The sequence below is a fragment of the Oratosquilla oratoria genome, chromosome 12, assembly GCF_046742065.1.
Source record: "Oratosquilla oratoria isolate Oo_2021 chromosome 12, ASM4674206v1, whole genome shotgun sequence".
In the NCBI taxonomy this organism is placed as follows: domain Eukaryota; kingdom Metazoa; phylum Arthropoda; class Malacostraca; order Stomatopoda; family Squillidae; genus Oratosquilla; species Oratosquilla oratoria.
In genome coordinates, this window is record NC_134788.1 from 65,269,929 (window position 1) to 65,288,314 (window position 18,386).

Genomic DNA, 18,386 nt, shown 5'->3' on the forward strand with positions numbered 1-18,386 from the left:
TTGACAACATCAAAAGTGACACAATTTTCACATTGAATGAGAATCAGACAAGAAACAATGGTCTCAAACTGTCCGGAAATAGATTCAATTTGGAAGTAGGTAGAAACAACTTTGCCAACCGTGTAGTTAATGAATGGAATAAACTTCCTGCACAGGTAGTGCAATGTAGTTCAGTTCGAAGCTTTAAGAATCATTTAGATAAATACCTAAGTAAGATGCTGTAATGATTATAATTTGTTATATTATTTGTTTTTGTTTTGTTATAATTTGTCTGTCTGATTTTCATTTATTATTAGTTATATGTCAATTTATTATCATTTACTATTTACCTGTTTGTTTGTTATTCAACTATACCTATGCATTTATTTATGTATTTTATTTGTTATTTACATTATTATAGTTTTAATTTATTATCAATATGATTTTTTTTTTTTTTTTTTTTGCATCCGACCTAGATATGGATCAAAAGGTCTCCTGTCGGCATGCTCCGCCTTTGTAATCCTTTGACAGATGTACTATCATCAGCACTTATATCCAGTACATTGGTTGTTGTTGTTGTAGTTCCCTAGACTGTCTGACCGAGCAGTCCCATCTTCCTGAGGAACTCCATGGCTGGAATTGTGTTTTCCCACAAATCCCTTATAGAGTGTATATTGAGTTGGTGGCAAGTATGATTGTGTACAATGCAGTCTACCATAATGTGTTGTATAGTATGGGGTGAAATGTTACATCCTGGACAGTTATCTGTGATGTGGTCATCATCCAGCTTCTTCTGGTAACTTAACAGGGCTGGAAGGTGGTTGCACCGCAGTCTTGCCAGGTGGACTCTGTCCTTTGTGGGAGAGAGGATTCAGAAGGGTGGATATCAGGGGGTTTGGCATGCAGCAGTGTGTTGTCTTTCAGTGTGTTAATGGAGCAGTGAGTGATTATGAATATGTTTCCGGAGGCTGGTATTTGGTGGTTGTGGAGAAAGAGAAGACAGTATCTGTGTGTGATAAAGGTCTTTGGGTGTTGTTTTAATGTTTCTTGGTGTGTGTGGGTGTTCTGCTATGTAGTGTAGCGGGTGTGATGTGTTTGTGGTGGCTGCGGCAAGTGTTTGTGTGCCTCTCATGTCGAGATGGTCCTTGACTTTGAGGACTTTTGTTTCATGGTGTAAATGGTCTGTAGGTGTTGTATTTGTGCAGCCTGTAATTGTTTTTAGGGCTTTGTTTTGTATGTTTTGAAGGGTGTTGTGGTGTGTCTCACTGAGATTAGGAGCCCATGCAGGACTCGCATAATTCATCACTGAGCGTATGCATTGTTTGTATATTGTTGTATTAGTTTCTTTGTTTTGTCCAAATGTTGTTCCAGTTATTGACTTAAGTGTGTAAGTCTAGGTGTGCATTTGTTTTTTATGTTTGTGATGTGTTGTTTGAAAGACATGGATGTATTGTATGTTACTCCAAGAATTTTCGGTGTGTTTGTTCGTGGTATTAGAGTGTTGTTGATGTAGAGATGAGGTATGTATTTGTGTTCTTTGGTCCAGTTGGTGAGAAGTGTTGCTGTAGATTTGGTTGGAGCTATTTGTGATGAACCATGTGTTGAGTGTGTCAAGGTATGGCTGGATTATTTCTGCAGCTTTGTCTGTGTTACGATGTGTGCATGTGATGGTTATGTCGTCTGCATAGGAAGAGATTTGTATTTCTGAGGTGTCTGGTGTGGGTAAGTCATGCATGTATAGATTAAAGAACGTGGGGGATAGAACTGAGCCCTGTGGTACTCCATTCTTAATGTTTCTGATGTGCGATGATTGGCCATTATATGACACGTAAGCATTCCTACCTGCCAGATAATTGGCCAGCCATCTTTTGGTGTTATTGTGCATGTCTGTGTTATATATTTTATTTGTTAGGTTGTGGCGGGGGATAGCATCAAAAGCTTTACTAATGTCTAATGTTATAAGAAGTGTTCTGTGGTGGGGCCTATCTGAATTGATACCATCCAAAATTCTTTGTGTGAGGTTTATCAGAAGAGTGTTTGTGGAGTGTAGTGGCCTAAAACCGTGTTGTGAGTCAGCAAGGGGAATATGTGGTGTGACAAGTTGAAGTATTAGGCGTTCAATGACTTTAGAGGGGGTGCAGAGAAGTGTGATTGGGCAGTGCGATGTTGGGATTGTTGGGTCTTTGTTCGGTTTTGGAATGGTGATTATTTTACCATGCTTCCAGATGTCGGGTATAGTGTTGTGTGAATAGCTGTAGTTTGCAATGTTTGTGAGTGCATGTATACCTTGTGGTCCAATGTGTTTTAGGTGGATGTTGCTTATGTTATCAGGGCCACAGGCAGATGAGTGCTTGAGATTATGTATTATGTGTTTTGTCTGACTGTCTATGAAGGGTGTAAAGTAGTCTGTGGGAAATTCTTACGTCCAATAGTGCGTCGGTCGTCAGGGAGAGAAGTGAGATGGCTTGTCTGTGCAAAATGATTTAGGAGTGTGTTTGCTTGTTGTCTCATAAATCATTTTGCACAGACAACTGGGAAAGAATACACAAACATTAAATAACCTCACCAACCAGTCCACCATCACTGTACCTTCCTTTTTTTTTTAGACATTCTGCATGGCATCCATCCAAACCAGGTGCCTTACCTACTTTCATCATCTTAACAACTGCCTTCACTTCATCCTTCCTTATTTCTCCTTCATTTTCCTCACTCATCACTCTCATTTTCTTAACATTTCCCACTGCAACTATCTTTCCCTCCCTATCCTCCTTCACATTTAGCAAGTCCCTAGAATATTCTGCCCATCTTCCCCTTACTGCCTTCTTTTCCATTATCATCTCTCTATCTGCACCTTTTACCTTTTCTTCTCTACTTGATTCGCCTCCTCTTCCTCTCTTAATTTCTTTCCAAAACATCTTTTTATTACTTTCAAAATTTTCTGTCATACTCTTACCCCACTTCACATCTGCTCTCCTCTTTACCTCCTTTACCTTTTGCTTTACTTCTCTTTTCTTTTCTTTGTACCTCTCATATGACTCCCTCGTCCTATTTTGTAACCAATCTGTGAAAGCTCGCTTCTTCTCTTCTACAACCTTCTTTGTTTCCTCGTCCCACCATTCACTACCCTTCCTTCTATTTCCTCCTGTCCTTCTTGTTCCACAGACCATCCTTGCACACTTTGTGACTCCCTCCTTGAACCATCCCCATTCCTCCTCCACACCTAGCTCCACTCTATCCTTCACTCCCTCCCACTCCTCCTTCAGCTTCTTCTTGTACTCCTTCTCCTTTTCATTTAAAGAGTTCATTCTAAGCACCTCCCTACCTTTTGTCCCTTTCCTCTTTCTCCATCTATCCTCCTCTCTCAACTTACCTTCCACCAAAAACTGATCTGATATTCCCCCACCCTCTCCCCTTAGCACATGTACATCCTTAACTAATCATAATCTTATTTACCACTACATAATCCATCAATGCTCTATCTACCACCCTTCCATCCACCACACTCTCCCATGTGTACTTATACTTGACTTTCTTCCAAAACACTGTATTTGCTATCATCAACTCTCTTTCTAGACACATTTCCACCATCAACTCTCCACCACGATTCTCTCCTGGAACTCCACATTTCCCAACCTCTCCATCAATTGGACCATTTCCTACCCTAGCATTAAAGTCTCCCAGTACTATTACATTGACATTTCTACCTAAATCCTCTATGCACTCATTTAAATCTATCCAAAAGGCCTCCCTTTCTTCTACACTCTTCTCACTGCCAGGCCCATATGCACTTACAAAGACCCACATCTCCTTTCCCAGTATCACCTTCATCCACATTATCCTTGAGGAAACCTCCTTCCACTCCACTACACGTTTACCTATCTCTTCACTTAATAGAATAGCCACCCCTTCCCTCCCTCGCCCTCTCTTCATTCCTGATAACCTCCCACCACTCACCCTTCTCTTTCAACTTAGTTTCACTCAAAGCCAACACATCCATCTTTCTTCTCACAAAACTACCTATCTCTTCCCTTTTACTCTCATCTATACCACATCCACGCACATTAAAAGAACCAAACCTTAGGGTGCTGGTCGGGTATTGGCTGCTTATTATTGTGGCAAAGTAGCATGCAGTTGATACTTTAGGCTCTATATGGGGCACCCCTACAGACCAGAACCACACATCATTTTGTCTATGATAGAGGAAAACTCTGTTCATAGAGAAATGATGACACTTTTATACTACGATTGTCCCTCCGTTATGCTGTCCCTCAACCCCTTGCTGCTGTCCTGTACCATTTCTCTGAGTATTCATTTTCTGTGGTGGGGGAAAAGAATACTGCCACCAAGTATTTCCACTTGGATCGTAAGAGGCGAAAAGATACGGACGGGGATTGGGACTAAGCATCCTTCTCCTTGTAGCCCCACAGGGGACATTCCTAAACGAAAAAGTAAATGTAAGAGTATGACAGAAAATTTTGAAAGTGATGAAAAAAAAAATTGAAAAGAAATTAAAAGAGGAAAAGGAGGTAAATCAAGTAGAGAAGAAATGGTAAAAGGTGCAGATGGAGAGATGATAATGGAAGAGAAGGCAGTGAGAGGAAGGTGGACAGAATATTTTAGGGAGTTGTTAAATGTGAAGGAGGATAGGGAGGGAAAGGTAGTTGCAGTGGGAAGCACTAAGAAAACGACTGTGATTAGTGAGGAAAATAAAGAAAGATGAAGTGAAGGCAGCTGTTAAGATGATGAGAGCAGGTAAAGCACCTGGTCTGGATGGATACCTTGCAGAATGTCTGAAAAAGGAGGTACAGTCATGGTGGACTGGCTGGTGAGGTTATTTAATGTTTGTTTAAGAGAGGGTAGTGTGCCGGAGGACTGGAGGAGTGCCTGTATAGTTCCACTTTACCAGGGAAAGAGGGACAAGTGTAAGTGTAGTAGTTTCAGAGGGAGCTTGTTAAGTGTATTTGGGAAGGCTTATGGGAGGATCTTGATTAAGAGGATTAGGAGAGGAACAGAGGGAGTAATTGGTGAGGAACAGTGTGGGTTTAGGACAGGTAGAGGTTGTGTAGATCAGATTTTGTGGTAAGACAGGTATGTGAGAGAGCTATAGGAAGAGGCAAGGATATTTTTGGGCTTTTATTGATCTGGAAAAGGCTTATGACAGAGTTGACAGGGAGGCACTGTGGGCAGTTTTGCAGATATATGGGATAGTAGGAAAGCTGTTAGGAGCAGTCATGAGTTTATATGAGAGTAGTAGAGCCTGTGTTAGGATTAGAAATGGAGAGAGTGAGTGGTTTGAGGTAAAGGTGGGACTTCGTCAGGGATGTGTTATGTTGCCCTGGCTGTTCAATTTATACATTGATGGGGTGGTGCGAGAGGTGAATGCAAGGGTAGTGGGTGGGGGATTGGAGATGGTTAAAGAAAATGGAGAAAAATGGGAGATAAGCCAGTTGTTGTTTGCCGATGACACAGCGATTATAGCAGGATCAGAGGAGGGATTGAGAAAGTTAGTGATAGAGTTTGGGAAGATGTGCGAAAGAAGGAAGTTGAAGATAAATGTGGGTAAAAGTAAGGTGATGAGATGTACAAGGCAGCAGACTGAAAGTGAGTATTAAGGGAGAAAGACTGGAAGATACTTGGGTGTGTATGTGGCAGGAAAGGGAAGAGTGGGGGTGGAGGTAGAATGTAGATTGAGAGAAGTGAGTAAATGCCTTTGTGGTTTTAAAAAGTGTAATGAGAAATAGATATTTGGGAATGGATGCTAGAAGATCGTATGAAAGAGTGATTGTGCCAACAGCACTGTATGGGGCAGAAACAAGGAATATAAGAGAGCAAGAGAGAAGGAGTTTGAATGTGTTTGAGATGAGTAGTCTGAGAAGTATGATAGGGGTTACTAGGCTAGATAGAGTGAGAAATGAGGAGGTGAGGAGAACAGGGGTGGAAAGGGAGTTGGGAGATGGGGTTAATGGAAGAATATTAGGATGGTTTGGACACATGGAAAGAATGATTGAAGAAAGATTAGTAAAAGAGGTGTGGAAGGAGTGAACATGAGGGGATGTCCTAGGATGAGATGGATGGATGCCTTTTCCAGATCAATAAAAGCCCAAAAAACATCTTCACCTTTTCCTATAGCTTTCTCACATATCTTACCACAAATATCTGATCTACACAACCCCTACCTGTCCTAAACTCACACTCTTCCTCACCAATTACTCCCTCTGTTCCTCTCCTAATCCACTCAATGAAGATCCTTCTATAAGCCTTAACAAGCTGATCCCTCTCAAACTACTACACTCACACTTGTCCCCCTTGTCTACCCTCTCTTAACCCATTCAACTCCGATGACAAGATGTCTTGTCATTTGGTCAAATAAAACAAAAAATCATAAAACACCAAAATGTTTGATCAAACACCAGAAAAATATGACGTCAGTCCTCGCTTCGCTCGCAGCGAAGCGAGGACTGACGTCATATTTTTCTGGTGTTTGATCAAACATTTTGGTGTTTTATGATTTTTTGTTTTATTTGACCAAATGACAAGACATCTTGTCATCGGAGTTGAATGGGTTAAACATTAAATAACCTCACCAGCCAGTTCACCATCCCAGTACCTCCTTTTTTAAGACTCTCTGCATGGCATCCATCCAAACTACACAAGTCCATTACTCATTCTCAACATTGATTTTAATTTTCAACTCCTTATTTCTTCTCTTTTGTTTTTGGCATTCACCTATTCTTCATACACACTATCTTAATTTATTGAATTTCCATATAATTTGCAGCTTTTCACTCTAATAAACATATCCAAATGACAGTTCTATGCAATTGTTATTTGAATAATGTTTTTTTACATTTGTAAATTGACAAACACCTACAGATTACAGAATACAACCATGTCTGTGTGCACTATTAGACACCTTATGATGATTGAGACCTCATTTGTGAGAAGCAGAATCAAACAGGTCATACTGGAAAGGCTACCGTCCTGTGCAGGGGATCACATGATATTTGAGGTGATTCTTCTGTGAGAGAGTTGCATTGCACAGGTCACACAGGTCAACTGTAGCTCTTCATATGCTGTGTGAGAGAACTCTTTCGTGAGAAAGCTGCACCACACAGGTTAAACAGGAGCTTCTCTCCTGTTTGGGTCCTCATATGTTTTGTGAGATAACTCATTTAAGAGAAAGCTATATAACACACGAATGGCTTCTCTCCATTGTGGGTCCTCATATTGGATGAGCCTTTGCGAGAGAGAAAAAAAAAGCACAAGTCACACTAGAAAGGCTTCTCTCCTGTGTGGGTCTTCATATGCATTCTGAGATAGCCCTTTTGTGAGAAAGCCCCATCACAAAGGTCATACTGGAAAGGCTTCTCTAGTGTGGGTCCTCGTACGCTTTGTGAGATTACTCTTTATTGAGAAAGCAGAATTGCAAAGGTCACACTAGAAAGACTTCTCTCTAGTGTAGATCCTCGTATGCTGTGTGAGAGAACCCTTTTGAGAGAAAGCAGAATCACAAAGGTCAAACTGCAAAATCTTCTCTCTTATGTGGATCATCACATGATCTTTGAAGCGATTCTTTAGTGAGAAAGGTTTATCATGCAGGCCACACTGTAAAGGTTTCTCTCCTTTGTGGGTCCTCACATGATTTGTGAGAAAACCCTTATATGAGAAAGCAGAATCACAGTGGAAAGTCTTCTCTCCTATCTGGGTCCTCATATGCTGGGTGCGATGACCTTTCAGTGAGAAAGCAGTATCACATTTGCCTCACTGGAAAGACTTTTCATATATGGGTCATCATATGTATGAGATGACTCTTTTGTGAGAAGGCACAATCACAAATGTCACACTGAAAAGGCTTTCTCCTGAGTGGATCATTATGTGATCTTTGAGCCGATTCTTTCATGGGGAAAGTTTAGCACACATGCCACATTGTAAAGGTTTCTCTCCAGAGTGGTTTATTTCTAATAAAGCTGCATCACACAGGTCATAAGGGAAATAGCTTCTCACCTGTGGGGATCATAACATGATCTTTGAGGTGATCCTTTTGTGAGAAAGCTTTAGTGCACAAGTCACGCTTGAAAGGTTTCTGTCAAATGTGGTTCCTCATATGCATTCTGAGATGACCCTTAAGTGAGAAAGCAGAATTGCACAGGTCCCAAAGGAATGTTCTCTCTCATGTGTGGGTCCTCATATGCTTTTTGAGATGACCCTTTTGAAAGAAATCAGAATAACAGAGGTCACACTGGAAAGGCTTCTCTCCTGTATGGGTCCTCATATGCAATGTGAGTGAAGACTTTCGTGAGAAAGCAGAAACACATAGGTCACACTGGAAAGGCTTCTCTCCTGTGTGGGTCCTCATATGCTCTGTGAGAGTACCCTTTTGTGAATAAGCAGAATCACAAAAGACACACTTGAAAGGCTTCTCTCCTGTGTGGGTCCTCATATGCAATGTGAGTGAAGACTTTAGTGAGAAAGCAGAAACACACAGGTCACACTGGAAAGGCTTCTCTCCTGTGTGGGTCCTCATATGCTTTGTGAGATCATTTTTTTGTGAGAAAGCTTTATCACAAAGGCAACACTGGAAAGACTTCTCTCCTGTGTGGGTCTTCATATGTTGTTTGAGACTACTCCTACGTGAGAAAGCAGATTCACATATATCACACTGGAAAGGCTTCTCTCCTGTGTGGGTCCTCATATGCTGTGTGAGAGTACCCTTTTGTGAAAAAGCAGAATCACAAAGGTCACACTTGAAAGGCTTCTCTCCTGTGTGGGTCCTTGTATGATTTGTGAGAGTACTCTTTACTGAAAAAGCAGAATCACAAAGGTCACACTGGAAAGGCTTCTCTCCTGTGTGGGTCTTCATATGCAATGTGAGTGAACACTTTCGAGAGAAAGCAGAAACACACAGTTCACACTGGAAAGGCTTCTCTCCTGTGTGGGTCTTCATATGCAATGTGAGTGAACACTTTCGAGAGAAAGCAGAAACACACAAGTCACACTGGAAAGGCTTCTCTCCTGTGTGGGTTCTCATATGCCGTGTGAGAGGACCCTTTTGTGAGAAAGCAGAACCACACAGGTCACATTGGAAAGACTTTTCTCCTGTGTGGGCCCTCATATGTTGTTTGAGATTGCCCTTTTGTGAGAAAGCAGATTCACATATATCACACTGGAAAGGCTTCTCTCCTGTGTGGGTCCTCATATGCTGTGTGAAAGTACTCTTTTGTAAGAAAGCAGAACCACACAGGTCACACTGGAAAGGCTTGTCTCCTGTGTGGATCTTTATATGACGTGTGAGATTACTCTTTTGTGAGAAAGCTTTATCACATAGGCCACAATGGAAAGAGTTCTCTACTGTGTGGGTCCTCATATGCCTTGTGAGATAATCCTTTTGTAAAAAACCAGAATTGCAAAGGTCACACTGGAAAGGATTCCCTCCTGCATGGATCATCATGTGATCTTTGAGGTGATTATTTCGTGAGAAAGATTTATCACAGAGGCCACACTGGAAAGGCTTCTCTCCTGTGTGGGTCCTCATATGTCACTTGAGATGACCCTCTTGTGAGAAAGCAGAATCACACAGGTCACATTAGAAAGGTTTCTATCCTGTGTGGATCATCACATGATCTTTGAGGTCATTCTTTCATGGGAAATCTTGATTGCTCAGGCCACACTGGAAAGGCTTCTCTTGTGTGTGGATCCTCATATGCTTAGTGAGAGAACCCTTTCATGAGAAAGCAGAAACACAGGTCACACTGGAAAGGCTTCTCTATCCTATGCTTCCTTGAATGCTTTAAGAGAACATTGTTTTTTGAGAAAGCAAAATCATGCAGGTCACACTGGAAAGGCTGGTCTTCTCTGTGGGCCATCAAGTGATTTTTAAGGTGACAGTTTTGCGTGAAAGCTTTATCACATAAGTCACACTGGAATGGCTTTTCTCCAGTGTGGGTTATCATATGAAAAATTGATTCTTTTGTGAGAAAGCTACATTGCACAGGTCACACTGGACAGGCTTCTCTCCTGTGTGGCTCATCATATGGTTTGTGATAGAACCCTTTTGCGAAAAGGCTCAACTGCACAGGTCACACTGGAAAGGCTTCCCTACAGTGTGGGTCATCATGTGATATACAGATAGCTCTTCCAATGAAGTGGTGATATCTATCTTCATCCTAAAAAAAAATATATATATATATATTTATAATAACATCTAACTCTGAAAGTGTGCAATATACTCAAATGAGATAGTGGATGTTATGTACACAAACAATTTCATACTCAAGTTTGTTCCTAAACAGACCCTTTGCACATGCCATGGCCTAACATAAAATAGGAAGGAACACTAACAGAAACGGTGATGTCATGTTCCATTCTACTTTTTTATTAGAAACAAGGTGAAAATCATCATTAAGCTACATGCATACTAACTCCACCAGAACAATTCAAATTTTGCTATAGCTTTTTCATCATGTCATGATATTTGGAAGTGGGCAATGGCCCAGCTGCCCACAACAGTCATATTTTAATACAACTCCATAACAATCCGCGTTTAGGCTCATAAGACCTGAATCTAAACATGACCAACTCAAGGAAGGTTTATTCAGTTCATTTGTCTCAAATAAGTGATGCAAGTCACATCATTTAATATTCACTGGCAAGTGGTGTACCTGTGTTATTATTCTTAACAAAATGTAATAAGTAAAATCTATCAAGGAAACTGTAGAGGTATTACCCATACCTTTTCTCATCACATTCAGTAAAATCCAACTTAGAAGAATTATACACACATACCTAGTCGTCTTTAAGGAAGCCTATGATTTCTTCCTTTCTGGTTGTGACACTTGTTTGATAATAATGGATTAGGAAAAAAAAAAAAAAAAAAAAAAAAAAATCCCAATTTTTTTTTGCGTAATTTTCATTTGATATTAGTACTCTCTTAGTTTAGGGGACCCTGACTATTAGCATTAATTCATGTCAAGTTGGATGTTCTATGAGCTTTGCTCTAATTAGAGCTTGTCCCACATTTCTGCTCAAATGGACACTTCCCATATGAACACTTTATACAAAAACATAATAACAGTACAGACAGATGTACTATCATTAGCACTTATATCCAGTACATTGGTTGGATGGACAGTGGCTTGTGTCAATCAGAGACTTGATCTGTGTCTTCCCTTACATTGTAATGAAAAATATGAATGGGTCAGAGCACCCACCATCAGAATGACCAATTAACCATTTTTGGTATTTCCAATACATTTATGAAGTTGATATGTGTGCTTGTCCCACATTACTACTCAAATGGACACTTCCCATATGAACACTTCTATACTAGAGGACAATTGGGGGAGGAAATAAGAGTACACAAATCAGAAGCCTGACCTACACAAGCTGGAAGTGATCTAGACATTTAGGTCATATCACCTGCATCCAGGATCTATGCAAGATTACGTAAGTGAATATTATGTTTTTACTCATATGAATATCACCATCAGTGCACACTGAATTCAGAGTGAACTTCATCAATTATTCATTTTCATACTCCAGATCATGTTAATTTGAGGTATTTACATATGGGCTCAAAATACTTAGGATGACCAGAGCTAGCCAATGATATTGGTAAGAATTGCAGCTGTGAGAACAGCGAACATCTCTATAACATACAAAAATGTTTGCCAGTCTCAATTTTCTAAAAATTGCTGCCAAAATAAATATTAATTTGCAATACTTATAATTGTGGCCCAAAATACTTAATGATAAATGCTAGCCAATGATAGAGGTAAGAATTGCCGATGTGAGACCTGACATAACCTAATCTAACCCCTTGGCAGCAATGCACACATCCATGGGCAGTGCCACCATCGTGGACGGAGCATTTCCACTGCCAGTCTTAGCAACCCATTCGAATGGGTTCTCCTCAGTTTGAGCTCTGCTAGCATTCAAATTGTATGTGGGTCATTCAAAATATCTTCCTGTCCTAGAAGTTTTGATGCATTTTCAAAAATTGACAGAGTTTCACCAATTTCATCATAAAAATTTGGATCATTGCAATGGCAATTTAGTTTTCCAAGTGGAAATCTAAAGGAAAACGATATAATAACTTTTTAACGTGATACTCATGTTTTTTAGCTTGCTTTTCCCAGAAATGAGTGACTTCAAGATTGTTGTTCATGATGCGGCTGTGCATTTGGCGCTGGAAAACAAGTTTTGGATTGTCAGGTTTTGCCAGTAGTAGCTAGGTCAACATGAAAATGGAATTCCTTATATTTGAGCTGAAGTAGTTCTCATGGGATGCAAAAAGTCGCTATGAGTATAATGCAATTTGAATTATCCATCTGTCCTAGTTCTCGAGATGTTGCATTTTGAATGGAATTAAATCGGGCCTATTTTGTCCCAGGAAATCGGGCCGAAACGTGCGGTCTGACTAATCGCCGATCAAATGTAAACAATGACGGTTTTTACTGACAGGCACAATTTTATATGAAAATTTAGCATATGGTTGCATTATTTGACCTATTTTCTTTAAGATGTGTGATTTCCATGTAATTTGATCAAAGAATTACGTTTTTATCCTCTGCAAAATTACCCATCACAGCTACGAATACCGTCAAATTACATGAAAATCACACATTTTAAAGAAAATAGTTTGAATAATTCAACTATATGCAATTTATTACACTAATAACACAATAGTAACAAACTTAATAGTGTAGTTTGATCCATACCACCAGTGATCATAGATAGTGGGCAGGACGAATCGTAGCTGTGGTCCATAATATTACGGAGGATAAAAACATAACTTCTCTTTGATCAAATTACGTGAAAATCACACATTTTAAAGAAAATACTGTAGTTCAAAAAATTCAACTATAAGTCTATTGCACTAATAACATAACAGTAAGAAACTTAATAGAGTGAAGTTTGATCCATACCACCAGTGATAGATAAGATGGCGGGATGGATGTTGATGTTATTATCCGATAATCCGACCCGATAGAAAAAAAAACTAATTAGTACCACCGATTTCTCAGCTCTGCCGTAACACGCTGCCTTTATTTTGGTATTAGAATAATTCGCGAGACTAGTAGTTTTCGTTCATTTTGGTCTGTTGCTAATACACTGAATTTATCTAGCTAATTATTTTACACTGACACACAAAACAATTTTCGATTTACTGCTGAATGCAAGCTGCCATGTTTATCTTATGTTTTTATGTACCGACATGTAACTGATGATGTAATTGTTTGAAATTTACTACGATCGCAGTAAATACACTTGCAGAACATTTGTATGAATAAAATTTCCCGTGGTATGTAAATTTGGCCGTTTGCATGGCATGCACATAAAATGACGCGCTATTGTGCTCGTCATCGACGGTGGCATCTCTGGTGGTGTTTGATCTACCTACCAGTAGATGCCATCTAGCAGCAATCCTTCTATTTTTGAAGAACTGAATCTAAACTTCTAGAACAGGAAGACATTTTGAACCACCTGCGCATGCATCAAACGCTACCAAGGTCAAACTCAGTTGAACCTAGTTGAATAGGTTGCTCAAAATAGCAGCGGCAATATTTAAAATTCCAACTGCAATGATGATGCTGCCTGTGGACTCACGTGTACAGTCTTAATTGTTGCCATGGCAACACAATCAGTGTTTGTAAGAATAGCATAAAAGGAAGGTCCTACATTGTTTATGACATGCTCAGGTGATTTGTTGACCCATAAAACCTTCATATGCCAGCTGTTTGGATTTATGGATGATTATCTCTAAATTGACAAAAGTTACCATGGCAACATGATAGGTATTAGTAAGAATAGTATAAAAGGAAGGTCCTACATTGTTTTAGACATGCTCAGATGATTTGTTGACCCATAAAACCTTCATATGCCAAGTTGCATGTCAATTGAGCCAGCAGTTTGGATTCATGGATGATTAACTCTAAATTGACAACATAATAGTTGCCATGAAAAGACAAATTTGGTATGATGGAGATGTCCCAAATTGTTTCTGACATGCTCAAGTATTCCAAATTTCAATAAAATTGGACCAGTGGCTTAGAGTTTATGTGTATTTCTTTACCAAAATCTTTACAAATTACCACCTTCAATTCTTGCACTTTATGGTAAAATCTAGCAAAAAATTCGGGATAAGAAAAAATAGAAATAATATCTCTTATTTTTCAAGTTATTTAAAAGTTTTAAAAAGTTCTTAATTTGTAATGAAATTATCTTTCATATGCAACACAATTTTGCGGGTTATTTATTTATTCTTTTTTTTTTTTTGTGCCTGTACCTACTTTAACCCATTAAACTCCAATGACAAGATGTCTTGTCATTTGGTCAAATAAAACAAAATCATAAAACACCAAAATGTTTGATCAAACACCAGAAAAACATGACGTCAGCAGTCCTAGCTTCGCTCGCGAGCGAAGCGAGGACTACTGACGTCATGTTTTTCTGGTGTTTGATCAAACATTTTGGTGTTTTATGATTTTGTTTTATTTGACCAAATGACAAGACATCTTGTCATCGGAGTTTAATGGGTTAAGCCAAAAATTTGGAAATCCCAGAAAATTTCAAAATGCCGTATCTCCCTTATTTATAAAGCAATCTAAGAAACTAAAAAAGCATTTTGTTTGTAATGAAAAGATCTTTTACCTGAAACAAGAATTGAAGGGTTAAACCAAACTTGAAATTTCTGTGCTCGTACCAACCCTTGGTAAATGTAAAGATGTTTTATCATTTTTTTTTTCTTTTATATATAGCTGCTGACGTTACTACTTGTTTACGGTATTTATATCTGGTGTTCAGAATACATTAGAATGATAAGAGCTAGCCAATGGTATTGGTAATTGCAGCTGTGAGATTGGCAAACATTTTCAAAATGATGATTCTGATAAACACCCACCCTTGTTCAGAATACCAATAAAGTGCGAACGAGAATGGAAGAGTAGCAAATGCACTAAGTAATCTTACCCCCATATCATTGCACTTACGAATTCAAGAAGAAGGTACACTTGTACAAATCACAGCCACGAAAACAAGTTCTTTAATTAAATAACTGACCGAATGCAACCCAATGCTTGACGGGGTATGGCGTCATATGTAAACAAACGGCATAAAGGTGGAGGGGAAAGTTTTCTGTACATTTCTATTTTTCTGTTCCATATTTTATATCTAATATACAGTATATATATATATATATATATATATATATATATATATATATATATATGTACACATATATATATATATATGTATATATATATATATATTTGGATGTATATATATATATATATATATATTGTTTTTAGATTGTGTTTCGCATTTTCTATTTTTCATATCTATTTCATATTCGTATTTTCTATTATTTTGTTTATATTACTATTTTAATTGCTATTTCTATTTTCTGTTTTCTATTTTTAATTCTACATCTATGTTTTATTTCTATCTTCCATTTCTATTTTCTCTATCGATTTTCTATCTCTATAATTCTATGATGCAGTTGTGCTTGCTGACACGACAGAGCAGGAGTATTCAACACACTTTCCCATGTAGCCCACACTTATGTATTGCTGTCCTCTAGCCTCCTGGATACCAATTAAACACTGATTAGAATCAGTTGGCATCCACCAGACACCACTAGTTTTTAGTTTGGGTTCCCGATCGTAGAACACTGACTCCTTAGGGGTCCATGTCGGGACCACAGGTTGAAAACAACAGCGATAGAGACGGAACACGGGACTAGAAAGAAATGGTCTACAAATGAACAAAAACAAAACTGAAGTGATGTATGTAGGACGCACAAAACGAGGGTATAAATATCACAGCAGGAATACTTCAGTGAAGGGTGACACATGATTTTATGAATGATGTCAAATATTATTCTCAACTTCGAGCTTTTGTTGTGGTTAGGTTCGCCGGACAAGCCAAGGAAATGAAACTAAGGCACACAAGATGTAACGCATACATGAATTAAATGTATACTACAGGGCTAGAAGGTCCGGCCGGGTGGGAGCCTGCGAGTGTCGTCGTGGGCTGGGAGCGAAGGGCCACTTGAAGCTTGGAAATTCTTATTTACCATGTCACTCGGATCTTCAAGTTCATAATAAGTGTTTTTTTTTTATCTTATAATGATTAATTACTTTGTTAATCTAATCACTTTTATCCATAATAACTAAGGTGTTTTTGTTAGTTTAATTATGTGTAGAGATATGCCTTCCTTTAAAGTTAACATGGCTTTAACAAAAAGATTTTAGCCAAAGGAAAGAACCTACATGAAAGAAATGTAATAGAACCTTGCTTAATATCAGGCATTTTTGATAGAAAATATAAACTTGACCTATGGGCATTTTAAATTTGGTCAATTGGTAACCCAAATGGTGACCAAGATGTTTCCGCCAGATTGAACCATATGTGTTGTTGTTGTTGTTGTTGTCGTTCCCTAGACTATCTGTCCGAGCAGTCCCGTCTCCCCAAGGAATGCCATAGCCGAAACTGGGTTTTCCCACAAATCCTTTATAGAGCGTATGTTGTGTTGTTTGCGTGCATGATTGTGTATAATGCAGTCTTCCATTATGTGTTGTATGGTATGGGGTGAAGTGTTACATCCTAGGCAGCTGTTCACAATGCGGTCATCCAGCCTCTTCTGGTAGCTTAGAAGTGCTGGGTGGTGACCGCACCGCAGTCTGGCCAAGTGGACTCTGTCCTTTCGTGGGAGAGAGGATTCAGAAGGGTGGATATCAGGAGGTCTGGCATGCAGCAGTGTGTTAATGGAGTGGTGAGTGATATGATTATGAATATGTTTCCGGAGGCTGGTATTTGGTGGTTGTGGAGGAAGAGAAAAGAGTATCTGTGCGTGATAAAGGTCTTTGGGTGTTGTTTTAATGTTTCTTGGTGTGTGTGGGTGTTCTGCTATGTAGTGTAGCGGGTGTAATGTGTTTGTGGTGGCTGCGGCAAGTGTTTGTGTGCCTCTCATGTCGAGGTGGTCCTTGACTTTGAGGACTTTTGTTTCATGGTGTAAATGGTCTGTAGGTGTTGTATTTGTGCAGCCTGTAATTGTTTTTAGGGCTTTGTTTTGTATATTTTGAAGGGTGTTGTGGTATGTCTCACTGAGATTAGGAGCCCATGCAGGACTCGCATAATTCATCACTGAGGGTATGCACTGTTTGTATATTGTTATATTAGTTTCTTTGTTTTGTCCAAATGTTGTTCCAGTGATTGACTTAAGTGCGTTAAGTCTGGGTGTGCATTTGTTTTTTATGTTTGTGATGTGTTGTTTGAAAGACATGGATGTATCGTATGTTACACCAAGAATTTTCGGTTGTTTGTGTGTGGTATTAGAGTGTTGTTGATGTAGAGATGAGGTATGTATTTGTGTTCTTTTGTCCAGTTGGTGAGAAGTGTTGCTGTAGATTTGGTTGGAGCTATTTTGAGTCTGTTTGTGATGAACCATGTGTTGAGTGTGTCAAGGTATGGCTGGATTATTTCTGCTGCTTTGTCTGTGTTACGATGTGTGCATGTGATAGTTATGTCGTCTGCGTAGGAAGAGATTTGTATTTCTGAGGTGTCTGGCGTGGGTAAGTCATGCATGTATAGATTAAATAGTGTGGGGGGATAGAACTGAGCCCTGTGGTACTCCGTTCTTAATGTTTCTGATGTGCGATGATTGGCCATTATATGACACGTAAGCATTCCTACCTGCCAGATAATTGGCCAGCCATCTTTTGGTGTTATTGTGCATGTCTGTGTTGTATATTTTATTTGTTAGGTTGTGGCAGGGGATAGCATCAAAAGCTTTACTAATGTCTAATGTTATAAGAAGTGTTCTTTGGTGGGGCCTATCTGAATTGATGCCATCTAAAATTCTTTGTGTGAGGTTTGTCAGAAGAGTGTTTGTGGAGTGTAGTGGCCTAAAACCGTGTTGTGAGTCAGCAAGGGGAATATGTGGTGTGACAAGTTGAAGTATTAGGCGTTCAATGACTTTAGAGGGGGTGCAGAGAAGTGTGATTGGGCAGTGCGATGTTGGGATTGTTGGGTCTTTGTTCGGTTTTGGAATGGTGATTATTTTACCATGCTTCCAGATGTCGGGTATAGTGTTGTGTGAATAGCTGTAGTTTGCAATGTTTGTGAGTGCGTGTATACCTTGTGGTCCAATGTGTTTTAGGTGGATGTTGCTTATGTTATCAGGGCCACAGGCAGATGAGTGCTTGAGACTATGTATTATGAGTTTTGTCTGACTGTCTATGAAGGGTATATAGTCTGAGTCTGTGGGAAAGTCTTTCTTACGTCGAATGGTGCGTCGGTCGTCAGGGTGAGAAGTGAGATGACTTGTCTGTGCAAAATGACGTATGAGTGCGTTTGCTTGTTGTCTGTTTGAGGGTAGATTATCTGTTGTTGTGATTATTGCTGCGTGA

At 39.3% G+C, this 18,386-nt stretch overlaps 1 protein-coding gene across 1 annotated transcript; it reads right to left on the reverse strand.

Moving 5' to 3' along the window:
* Nucleotides 1-8,068: 8,068 nt before the first annotated feature.
* LOC143030848 (uncharacterized) lies at nucleotides 8,069-15,062 on the reverse strand. Its single transcript, XM_076194068.1, has 2 exons — nucleotides 14,967-15,062; nucleotides 8,069-10,142 (listed from the first exon to the last, which is right to left on the reverse strand). The coding sequence occupies exon 2, from the start codon at nucleotides 9,509-9,511 to the stop codon at nucleotides 8,150-8,152; it is 1,362 nt and encodes a 453-aa protein (XP_076050183.1). The 5' UTR covers nucleotides 9,512-10,142; nucleotides 14,967-15,062; the 3' UTR covers nucleotides 8,069-8,149.
* Nucleotides 15,063-18,386: the final 3,324 nt, after the last annotated feature.